The 12,466-nt window shown below is 45.8% G+C and overlaps 1 protein-coding gene across 3 annotated transcripts; it reads left to right on the top strand.

The window, feature by feature from the left end:
- The first annotated feature begins 879 nt into the window (after nucleotides 1-879).
- Nucleotides 880-12,142, top strand: LOC148658962 (uncharacterized). 3 transcript variants are annotated; one of them, XR_015940272.1, is made up of 9 exons: nucleotides 880-921; nucleotides 2,885-4,457; nucleotides 4,963-5,169; nucleotides 5,971-6,166; nucleotides 6,773-6,991; nucleotides 9,124-9,266; nucleotides 10,115-10,247; nucleotides 10,842-11,074; nucleotides 11,876-12,142. XR_015940272.1 is itself a non-coding variant. In XM_088640796.1 (9 exons), exons 2-9 carry the CDS (start codon nucleotides 3,178-3,180, stop codon nucleotides 11,938-11,940), a joined length of 2,424 nt encoding a protein of 807 aa, XP_088496922.1. In that variant the 5' UTR covers nucleotides 884-921; nucleotides 2,885-3,177; the 3' UTR covers nucleotides 11,941-12,140. The 3 variants fall into 3 exon arrangements, 2 of the variants coding, with proteins under 2 accessions (XP_088496923.1, XP_088496922.1); XM_088640796.1 differs by having other exon boundaries at nucleotides 884-921; nucleotides 10,894-11,074; nucleotides 11,876-12,140; XM_088640797.1 differs by lacking the exon at nucleotides 11,876-12,142 and having other exon boundaries at nucleotides 10,842-11,140.
- Nucleotides 12,143-12,466: the final 324 nt, after the last annotated feature.

The following is a 12,466-nucleotide window of genomic DNA, read 5'->3' as shown; positions in this document are numbered from 1 at the left end:
TGTACTGTATCCCCTTTGTGTATAATAAAAGATGTTTTGCATCTCATTTGGCTGCTTTCTTCAGAAGTTGATAATAGTTGTAAAGTGGTTGCTCTGTATCTGTGGGGAAACTGGCAGTGACATTGGGTGATTTAACACACAAGAACCATAGATTGTTAAAAAATAACCTTGTTCAAAGAGGTTTACCAGGTCTATCCAGGCAGATCATACCTTAGGATCAAGTGTTTTTTTTTATTGTGAATCAGTTGAAAATATTAATGCAGTACAATTTTAAGAAGCTAGATAACAATTCCACAACTCAGTTTGCCTGCAATTCAGTTTAGAATTCAAACCACATATCTTGTGTCTTGTACAGAAATGCTTTTAAAATAAACTTTCAGATAAGCCTGTCCTCGCTGTCGTTTAGGGGTTTGTCAAGCTCTGTGAGAAACTGTAAGGAAAGGGGAGTCTTGTTTGACAAACAGTTGAACGATTGAATGACGGATAAGATCTGACCATTTCTCTTATGGTTATGATTCCTGTGGGCAGAGTGATTTCAAAATGGTTAAAATAAAAACTAGAAGATCTGGGACTAGTAAAAGAATATGAACAAAAAGTGTGAGAGTTGCCATAAAAATCATGTGTGTTCACACAAAGGATCATAACATAACAGAATAATACTGACTGAATATACAGGATATGGTAGCTCCTGAGTGCTGTGCATGTCACACTGCTTTTATAAAAACACTAACTGGGATTAAAACAATCTTATTTAAATTGTTAAACCTGGATGTATACCAGCAATCTATGATGTCACAAAGCTCCAAGGTCAGAGACTTGTATGATGAGATCATTACCTCACACCTACATCTACAAAGAAATCACTGAATACATCATGATGGAAATAAAAAGATGAAACTACATGGAGGATAACAGGACGATGTGAGTCATTTTCTGTAACTGGGTGTGTGTCCACACATATAGAAATGAAATACTTCATAAACTGGATTTTAATGCAGAATTTAAGATAAAAGTATTGCTGAATCTTTTTTAACAGATTGTCAATTAATAACTATCAACACACAGTTTGTTAAGCAATCTATAATCCCGACTTGTGTGGTTTCCTGTATTCATTGAATAATTGGGGGATGGGGATAGGATATGTGCCGTCAGGTCGGTGTGAATTCATGGCTACCCTATCGATAGTTCCCCCCATCACTATTCGTGGAGTTTTCATGGCACGATACGGGAGTAGATTGCCAGTCCTTTCTTCCATGCAGATAGTGCGAATGTTGTTGCTGTTGTCACGGAAACTTGATCCTCCACTGCCAACACCTCCCCATACAGCTGCTGCTGTTATTAGAGAACCTTGCACCTGACATGGGACACGAACTCACTGCCCTGAGATTATGAGTCTCATGCTCTACCAACAGAGCTAGTCAGGGCTCCTTGAATATTTATCTGATCTTTATTCAAATTAAGGTACTAAAATACACCATAGACACATACCTGTTTTCCATATGTCTCTCAGCTTATATTGTAACTTTCATGTTTAGCCTCAAAACCATGTAAAAATTCTGTTTAAATTAGCAAAATCATTTACTGTTTGTAGTTACACTAATCTCTGTTTTAGTGTATAATAATAATAATAATTCCTACACTTATATAGCACTTTTCCGGACACTCCACTCAAAGCGCTTTACAGGTAATTGGACTCCCCTCCACCACCATGTACAGCAGCCATAGTGCACCAGTACACTCCCCACACATCAGCTCTCAGTGGGGAGGAGAACAGAGTGATGAAGCCAATTCATAGATGGGGATTATTAGGGGGCCATGATTGGTAAAAACCAGGGGGAAATCTGGTCAGGACACTGGGGTAACACCATTACTCTTTTCGAGAAACAGCCTGGGATTTTTAATGACCACAGAGTCAGGACCTTGGTTTTATGTCTCTTCTGAAGGACGGCGCCGCGCCTTTTTACAGTATAGTGTCCCCATCATTATACTGGGGCATTAGGACCCACACAGATGACTGGGACTGGGAATGCCCCCTACTGGCCCCACTAACACCTCTTCCAGCAGCAACCTTAGTTTTTCCCAGGAGGTCTCTCATTCAGGTACTGACCAGGCACACTACAGGAATAACATTCTTGTTTCGTATGAAAACTGAAGTGTTTATGATTAGTTCTGCTTTGTCTACACTTGAGTACGCTTCGAAAACTGCATGGATGGCTACAGCAGAGCTTTTCAGCTATTCTTTTCACTCACAACTATGTGTTTTTGCCTGGTGTGGTGACTGCCTGCCTCTTGAAACAACCTGTTTGGCAGGTCCTGATTTATTTTTACCTAGCAGGGTTGTAAGTTGCCAGGTTGCCAGGGGACAGTTGTCAAGGTGCTCCGGCTCTCACTCGGGCTGACTCCCCTAACTGCCAACAGGAGTCTCCAAGGAGCCTGGGAACAAATGAAAACTAAACACCTGTACCCACAGGAGCGTCTTCACTGTCACACATGAATAATGAACTGTCTGAAAGACAGTTCTGGAAAATGAATATGCAATAATCAACCCCTGTTTCAATTTTTTCTATAAATATGTCATTGCCTCCCTTATTTCCAAGGACAGTTGTTTCCACTTCAAAGCGAGATTGGCTGTTGTTTGGCCCGGTTTTTAACAACTATTTTATAGGTTGTGTAATTTGCTGTGAATGGACTGGCATCTCTTACAATGGATTTCTATTACTCTTAGCTGGAGAGTCCACAGTGTCTTCAATTGTTTGTCGTCTCTGTATCTTGATTTTTTAAAAGAGTTTTTTAGTTTCACAGCCCTGTATCTCAGAGAGCGGGTGGAATCACATCGAGAAAGGAGATTGTAACTGTGTGGTATGACCTCTGTGCTCCCATACAGCTCTCGTTTACAGGCGTGCTGCCTGGAGTCGCACCCACTGAAGGAAACGGACCTACGGCTGTTAACCCCTCCTTCCCTGCCGTTGAAAGGTGCTAGGGGACATGTCTCAACAGGCCTTGTCTGAAAGCGATAACATCTCGGTCAAGTCAAAAGCTTACTTGATGGTGCCTGCTGCACTATTCTGAAGTGCAGAGCTGTGTGTTAGAGCGCGTTGGGGATTAGCTGCTGTCTGCACCAGGGGAGCCCCGAGTCTGCAGCCCTGGGATGGGAATGCAGCATTGAGCCAGTATGACATGACTATGGATACCATCATCGCTGTTGTCTCAGAGGTTCAGTGGGTGCCAGAGGAGTGCCCCCTAGTGGAGCTGGTGACTGTGGCTTCCGAGCAGGACAGCCTGTGCAGCCAGATCCTGTTCAGAACTCGCAAAGTGAGACCCGCGCCGGAGGGGTATAAAGTCAAAACCTGTCCCACAGGAGTGCAGGGTGGCCAGCCAGCCAGGGAGGTGTTGCTGCAGCTGCTGGGCAAGAGTGAGATCCAGACGCTGTGTAAAAGGATTAACTCGCAAGCTGCGGAGGACAGCCCTGGGCCCACCGCGGAGCAGGGCGGCTGGAAAGCTGTCCAGCCGGCGGACTTCCTGGCCTGGCTGGCCGTCGCCCTGCAGGGCGGTCTTTCTGCAGACCTCCGTGACAGCAGAGTTCACCACTCCGTCCCTGTCATAGAGAAATGGCAAGAAAAATTCCAGAGAGGCCGATTCCGGGACATTCTGCAGCATTTAGGTGGAAAGAAGGAAAACGAAGAAGAAGCGTGGGAAACCTTTTACAGCTTGCAGGGAAAGATATCTAAAAACTTCCAGTCCCTGTACTCACCTGCACAGAAGCTTTGCATTAAAAAATATGCATTATCGTGCAGAGGACAGGCAACTGGGCCAAACAGTCTCAGACTGGCCCTTCTGTGTGATCTGGAAAGTGGGTATATTTGTAATTTCTACCTGTACTCTCCTGCTAGGCTTAGTAAACACTCCAAGTGTCCTGTTGTGGAGCAGGTGCTTCACCATCTCCTCCGGCTCTATTACAACAAGGGGTACCAGGTGCACATGGATGGCTCGGCCAGCACAGAGGGCAGCTTGGCCAAGCACTTCTCCAGCCTGGGCATACAGCTGCGCTTTGTGAGTTTCTGGGCGGGAGAAGAAACGCCAGTCAGGCCCATCCGTCTCTCTGCCTCTCAGCAGTGGAGCGCCCCCGCTGGCCCTGAGGAGTTTGCAGCTTCGCTCAGCTCTCACCTGAGAGGCTGGACTGGGCCTGTCATCTTCCCACGCCCCCCTGGCAGCGCGGAGTCTTCGTCAGCAGTGTTCTTGACAGGGTTCTGGCTGGCGGCACACCTGGGGTGCATCAATGCCTTTGTTCTCAGTACCCTCCTGTCCCAGGACCACAGCAGTGAAGTCTGCCTGTATGATTTTTCTACACGCCTGGCAGCTCAGCTGGCTTGTGAGCACTTTGTGTCCAGTCCACTGTCACTGGCTTCCTTCTCAAGTTCTTCCTGCAAACCACATTTCACAGAGATGCCTGCCTTGAGGTTCGTCTGCAAGCCGTTGCCTTCTTGGCTCTTGAGAAGCAGGAAGTGCTAATGCTCTCCTTTCGTCAGTGAATCTGCAGTACTGGCTGTGTGTGTTTCTTGTTTTCAGGGTTGAGGCAATGCGTTTAAAATGTTGAAGTTGTAGTGTGATCAAAATAGCAGGAACCCATTGCAGAGGTGCTGTTCTTTCAGCAGTTTGGTCTCTATTAAGGGAGAGGGCGTGTGCATCTGTGTTTGGTATCTTGTCGAGTCGTGTCAGACTCTGAGATGTGTGATATTTTAATTGCTGGCAAACAGTACGGTTCTGGTGCCTTGCAAAGCCACAGTGATGACGGCGCTCTTTTACAATTACATGCTGCTGGGCTAGACGTCAATTTCAAACTCAGACGCTTTGTGTTGGTAAAAAAGACGCAATCACACAGGGATCTGCTGCACCAGCAGAGGTTTCATTTTCTATGACCCCAACCAGCGGGTGTTGTCATTTATCCTCTCTGTGTTTGCGCAGCGGAGAATGTAACTCTGTGAATAACAAGAGGGGTCCTGTGACATGGCCCGAAGAGGCACATCCCAGCACGCGGCCATGTCTGGGTCTCTGTGGCCTGGTCAACTCCGGGAACTCCTGCTACCTGAACGCTGCTCTGCAGTGCCTCTCCAACACCTCCCCCCTGGTGGAGTACCTCCTGTCTGACAGGAACCGCAGCGATATACTCAAGTAAGCCTTCCTGGCTCGAACTGTACCACTGGGTTGGGTTGTTGTTGTTTTCTTAATTGAAAACTGAAAGATCTAGGCTTCAAGCAATAGGAACTATAACAGTTTCATTATAAAGCCCTGCAGCTCAAGCTCACTTCTACTAAAAGAGCATTGTACCTCCACACAATCCAAGCAGCGATTTCTGCTCAGACAAGCTGGGTGATCATTATGTTTGAACTCATCACGATTCACCTACCTAGGCTGGGGTTCTCTTTTGTTCTGTTTAAAGCAGTCTTTGACAGGGGGCAGAAAATGTCATCTTCGTAATCGGAATGGCAAATGCTTTTTAAAGAATGACGCCAGGGTGGTCTTGGAGACAAGAGCTCAAACGTGGGAAATGACAGTCCCCTGTCAGCAGCGCTTTGCTGTTTTACCTGCCGTTTTGAAATTCCCAGGTGGACCACAAAAGTCCATCGTCCATAGGAAGACCCCAGCTATAGTGGCTGAGGTCACTAATGGGTTTCCAAAGACCATCAGCCTGCACTGCACTGGACCTGGTCCAACAGTGTGGAAACCCGTTAATGCCAATATCCTCAGGCTGCCCCAGCTACTGCCCCTGTCTTCTCTGGGAAACACCTCCTCTCTCTGGGAATTAGTGCACAGCAAAGCTTCCGATCAGCTGGAGCTCTGGCATTTCCTGCAAAGATTCCTCTGGCAGCTACGCAAGGCCTTTCCATAATGAGTGTGAGGTTATTGAATATGCTTTGCGATTAGTTTTTTTTTTTTACCAAATCCCACTAAAGCATGTTGTTTTACCTTCAGACTCCAGGGCGAAGTGACCTGCGCTCTGGTCCGGTTCCTCTCAGACGTGTGGTCATCTCGCCGTGAGAGCTTGACCCCTGTGGAGATGAGAGCTGTGGTCAGTAACCTTCATCCCCAGTTCAACAGCCTGACTCAGCAGGACGCACAGGAGCTCCTCCTCTACCTGCTGAACGGGCTGCACGAGGAACTCAAAAACGTACGTCCGTTTCTCCTCCTGAGCTGGGGAGGACATTACAGAACGCACTGCTGGGTCTGACTCTGCCTTGCACAATGGGGGTGCCTATTTTAAAATCACTCGCAATGGAAATATAGATTGCCCAAACAAAAGGATGGGCTGAAACAATCTGAACATTCTGTCAGGCAGTCCCTCCTAACCTGCTGGATTTGAACAGCTTAATTTCCCAAAATGCTGTCAGCTTCTGTGCTACTTCCTGTACAATTAACATGGCGAGGACACAGACGTGAGGCTACCCAGGTTTCTCCCATTGTCTGTGATCCAAAACCAAAAACTGCCTGGGTAAAAGTTGGGTAAAATGTCAAAAATAGCAAACTTTGAAGTACACGTGCTCTTCAGTAGGCTAATAGCAGGAGCACTGTGTGCCTACCAAAGAAGAAGTTCAAATCACAGCAAAGAAAAGGTCGCAAATAGTACCAGGTCATTCTGAATCCCCCGGTAAATGTATTACACTGTTTACAACCAATTGTATCCCCTCAATAGTATATCAGGTCCTCTTCGCCATACCGAAAGCTGGGAGCTCTAACCTCCTGCTGTGGGCTCTGCTGCCCTGTTCTTTGGCTGCAGAGAGGGGACAGGAGGCCCGTGAGAGGGGGAGGCAGGCGGAGAGACAGTGGAACAGCCGCCCCTGTGAGGGGCGAGTCCTCCATCATCACGCTGCTCTTCGAGGGTCAGCTGCACTACCTGACTCTCTGCATGTTCTGCGACCATCAGACCCAGACCAGCCAGGTCTTCACCGTGCTGTCCCTGCCCATCCCTGCACACGCGTACAAGTGCTCCCTGCAGGTCAGTACATGGGAAGCAGCAGCTTCTTAACCAGTGCGCAGTAACATAGGCAGGAAAATGGAATCTGCTTCTGTACAAGCATTGGTCAACAGTAACAGAACTCTATGCATGATACTGATATGTGCTTCAGCAAAATATAGTGAAAGTATTATGTGAGAGTAATTTTAAAGCGTGCTGTGAAGTTGCCTAGTATTCCTTATTTGGGATGGTAAAGTGGGTGACACCATGGTAAAGTAGTTAGCATTGCTACCTCACTCTGAAGCCCTGGGTTCAATTCCTGGGGTTCTATCTGCGTTTGTGTGTTCTCCTGTGTTTGCATGGGTTTCCTCCAGGTGCTCTGGTTTCCTTCCACAGTCCACTGGTGTCCAATTAACTAGTGGGTTAATTGGCTTCTGGGAAAATTAGCCCTGGTGTGAGTGTCTGTCCTGTGAGGGACTGGCCTCCTGTCCAAGGTGTAACCTGCCTTGTGCCTGTTGCTCTGGCTCCCCCACATCCCTGAATCAGATGAAGCAGTGAGAAGATGGATGTAAGGACAAACCTTGAAAAGCAGAACTGTTTTATATTGAGCGCACCTCCTTGTTTAATTACTAACCAATCACAATCCTGACATCTGGTGATAGCAAAGTCTTAAGTTGCTGAGCCAAACATCAAAGCCCTTATCATTAAAATGCTTCTGTATTCTGCAAGATCAAGCTGATATTTGACTCCTTCTTAAATTCAGATACTGTGATTATCCAGCCTTTAGACATTAGCAAAATCACACCTGAACAGTTTCAGCTGCAACAGATGTATTCAGAGGTGGTAGCCTCTAGTAAGTGCAAACTTACTTACATAACTTACATAAACCATACCAGACAAAGGCTTTTGAATTGTTCAATATGATTGAAGTGAAAGTCCCATTCCAAGAATACATCTAGTCTATAATTATCACACTCTCTGTGCATGATGTCTCTTACTCACATGTAGTGAAAGTCCACACAGTCAAAAACAACATATCAGATTCTCCCACCATCTTTCATTCACATCCAAAAGAGCTGTTTTTCCCCAATGCCAGCTGCAACAGAGACATTAGCTACAGCTGGTGAGTGTACTAGAGCTTGATTTCACAGTATTGGAAACATCCAGCGCATTTCAGCTCCACTGTTGTTCTGCTGCCTTCTAGCCACAACGTCCCTGCTAGCAGGGCGTTAGGACAAAATCTCCACCAATCTGAATTATAATCTTAAGAATTTAAAACACGCGTTGCACACAAGTAGCCATTTAGCATGTTCTCCCATCACAGGGCAAAATAAAAAGCAAATTAAAAGATAATTTTTAGATTTGTATCAGGTAATGAGGACTAGCTTTATTAGCACACAAGAATTGAAATATTGATGTAAAAAATGCAAAACATATTCCACTGGTATGCCATAGATAAAACAATAGAATAATAAAAATAAATAATATTATTTTGTCATTATCAGTAGCTTGTGCTCCCTCATTGGATAAAGCCGAAAATGGATGAATTATCAGTAGGCTATCAGTATACTCTGCATTACAAATGCCCCCTTAATGTTTGTATAAGAAAACTAGTGGGCAAGACATTTATAGTGCTATTTACTGAACAAAAGGAACTTATAACTCTGCTTGAGCTTGTATGTTTTTAGAATAAAACAGTATATAGATGTTGGATATTGACTAAATTCAGTTAGTGTCATTTTGCTCAATTGATCACTCAGGTCTGAGAGAGACACATTCGAGTGACTTTGAATTTTGCATAAACAGTACCTCCCATCATAGGGAATACACAGACATTAATACACACACACACAAAGCAGGGCCAATTTTCCCAGAAGAAAATTTACCTACCAGTACGTCTTTGGACTGTGGGAGGAAACTGGAGGAAACCCACACAAACTCAGGGAGAACATACAAACTCCACACATACGGCACCCCAGGAATCGGACCCAGGCCCCCAGCACTGTGACACCAATGCTAACCACTGCGCCACTGTGCCAACCATTTCCTGCTATTTGTCATTTCATACCTTTTCATTTATAAGTGGAACATTTCTGTTGATGGATTACATTTGAGCTCCTGGCATGAAGCTCAATATTTCATCCTGCTGGTGAACATTTCCTTGTGTTTTTCAGGACTGCCTCGAGCTGTTCTTCCAGCAGAACACCCTGACTTGTAACAACCGAATGTTTTGCTCTCAGTGTGGAGTAAAACAAGACACTGCTGTGCTGACCACTCTGGCCAGACCCCCTGAAATTCTCATTCTGCACCTCAAGCGGTGATTAGCTCTCTTCCCATCTCTCAGTACTCCCGCAGCCTAGCTGTTCACTGGCACTGACTCCTCCGTCTTACATAGAGAGGGGACGGCCATTCATTAATTGGTCTGTCAGGAGCACTCACAGTAACGTTCTTCGGAAATGCTTACCTGCTGGAATTTACATTTCTCTACAACGGAAACATTTCCTGTTTTAGAATATGATAATATTTATAATATATCATCCTGCGCACGTTGCTATCCGGGATAGAATCTGACTGTCCCCCATGACCCATCCATCTTCCAACTGTTTCCTCCAATTCAGGGTCGCTGGGGAGCTGGGGCTTAGGTGGGATTACACACTGGACAGGATAGCCAAAACAGCTCAGTGAGCTCAAATATTCACTTACTTGTCTTCATGCTCTTCATCCCACCTCCAGCTTCAAACATCACACCCTGGATAGGATGCCAGTCCATCGCAGAGCAAAAAGAGCAGACACACTCACACCGGGGACATTTTTCCAAGAGCCTATTAACCTGCCAGTATGCTTTGGCACTGTGGGAGGAAACTGGAGCACCAGGAGGAAACCCACACAAAATACAGGGAGAACATACAAACTTTGAAGATAGAACCCCAGGCCGCAGCATTGTGATACAGCAATGCTAACCACTGCACTACCATACCGCCCTATCATACTTTATGTTGTAACACGCACTGTTGTACACATCTTGCCTAATACTGTTGATCTTCCAAAACCTCTATGGTTCTATTTAATAACCAGCGCTTTGCAGAATATTATTTCCGAATTCAAGACAAAAGCAGTTTTGATGAAGGTGAGTATATTCACGATGGTTTTGTCTGTTTATTGCAGTTTTGACTGCCAAGGACTTAAGAAAAAGAAACTGAGGACCAATGTCTGCTTCTCTCTGGAAAACCTGGACTTGTCTCCGTATTTGTCTGCCTCCTCGGGGAAGCGCGCACGGTATTCCCTGTACGGAGTGGTGGTGAGTCGGCTCGGTTACTCCATGCTTTCATCCTGCAGACACTGAACTCCTGCGCAAGAGCGTCCCTTAACCACACCCGAGCACTCTGCCTGCCCATTCACAAGCTCCATAAACCAGTTCTGCATTTCAGCCCTGCAGGTCACGTTTTATCCCTCCATCCATCTTCTCACTGCTTCATCCAATTCAGGGTCACAGGGGAGCCGGAGTCGATCAAGGCAAGGAACAAGAGCAAGGCAGGAGACACCCTGGGCAGCAGTCCCGTCTGTCACAGTGCACACACACTCACACCAGGGCCAATTTCCCCAGAAGCCAATGGTTAATTCACCATGTCTCTGGACTGTGGGGGGGAAGCCACAGCACCAAGAGGAAAGTCACGCAAACGTGGGGAGAACATAGAAACTCTATACAAATAGCACCCCAGGTCTGGAACTGAACCCAGAGCCCAGACCTCTGAGGCAGCCATACCAACCACTGTGACACCAAACCCCCCCCTTGTTTCATCAACGAGCCATACTGTTTGTGTTAAACCACGTGAGAACCGGCAAGAATAGAAAAGGCATAGCCTCCAAACGTTGTCTCATCACTTTGTTTCAGTTGTTCAGTGACTGCAGCGCTAACACTCTTGAAAAATGTGTGATGTGTGCAGAACCACAGCGGGGATCTGGATGTTGGGCACTACACAGCGTGCTGCAGGAACCCTGTCACTCAGAGCTGGCACAAGTACGACGATGCAGTGGTGTCTGAGATTCCCGACTACTTCATACAGTCGCCCAATGCCTATATCCTCCTCTACAGCTGCCAGCAATTCCAGCCGCCCAATATTCCAGGTCTGTGATTCTGTTTTCCAGACACGTACTGTCTTACTCCTCCCCATAAAATCCAAATGGCATGGATCTTTGTATTGTGCATTTTTTCATTAATTATTTAGAATACAGAAAGTGCCACACCTCACCAGTGAATGTGTCTTCATGTAATGTACTGTATATGCATACACAGGTATGCTGAACTGTCATATGCAAATACCTGTGCTTTCATCTGTATGACATGATTTCTTAAACCCAGGATGTGCAACGTTAATGCTCTGTTTAGAGAGAACATCAAGAGAAGTAGGACCTGTATCTGTAACTTTGCCTATAGAATTGTAGCTTTAGGGTGGCATGGTGGCGTGCAGTGCTGGGGCCCTGGGTTCAGTTCTGGATCTGGAGGGGTTACATTGGGAGTGTTCCAGTTTCCTCTCACACTCCAGAAACATACCATTAGGTTAATTGACTTCTGGGAAAACTGGCCCTGGTATGAGTGCGCCTGGGTGTGTGAGCCCTGAGATGGACTGGTGTCCCATCCAGGGTGTATCCCACTTGCGCCCATTGCTTGCTGGGATAGGCTCCAGCTCCCACACAACCCTAAACTGGGCCGAAACAGAAAATGTTATATGGATGGAATGACTTTTATACAGTTAGGGTATGAGAACAAAATCTTCCTGAATCATAACTGTGAACTGAATAAAAGAGGTTTTGGGAGAATAGGTCATATGCCTCTTAACCATTTATTTTCTTATGTCTGTGCAAAATAAAAAGCTTTTTCATTCAAGAGAATCTGAACGTTTATCTCGGTGCTTTTTTGTCAAGTAGCCATTTCCTCTCAGCGGGCAGCTCTCAGCAGCGTGAGGCGGAGGAAGGCCCTGCCTGCGGGATAGATCCTCTTCCTCCACTATCGCTTCCTGACCTCTGACCTCTGACCTCAGGGGAACACACTCCGGGGAGGTCAGGAAGCCAGAGGGAGGAACTGGCCAGAGGTCTGGCTTCCCTCTCCCACTCAGGAAAGGGACAGTTGCTATATTTATAATCCCAAACTACCGCTATGAACAATTCCAACGTGCCATATTAAATGGTAGATTTAATAAATAATTCCCTGGACTCATTTTACTTTAAATCAATGGTTACCATGTCAGAAATACAACAGGATTCTCCAACACAAGTACTAAATACCATCAACACTAAGGAATAATGAATATAATATAGGAAAGAAATAGTATAGTATAGGACAAATGAAAGACACTTCAGCGCCACCTAGTGCTGCAACTGAAAAATAACCGCCACAGTAACCACTACAAAACTTGCAGTACAACTATGGAGTATTGAGTATTGTTTCTGGGCACATTTGGAAACCAGAATCTATAGACCTGCTGAGGTATAAGTCAACAACTCTATCTTGTGATGAGG

Source organism: Lepisosteus platostomus, chromosome 7, assembly GCF_059453375.1.
Source record: "Lepisosteus platostomus isolate fLepPlt1 chromosome 7, fLepPlt1.hap1, whole genome shotgun sequence".
In the NCBI taxonomy this organism is placed as follows: Eukaryota; Metazoa; Chordata; class Actinopteri; order Semionotiformes; family Lepisosteidae; genus Lepisosteus; species Lepisosteus platostomus.
The sequence above is the reverse complement of the archived record's forward strand: the minus strand, read 5'-3'. Positions and strand labels throughout refer to the sequence as shown.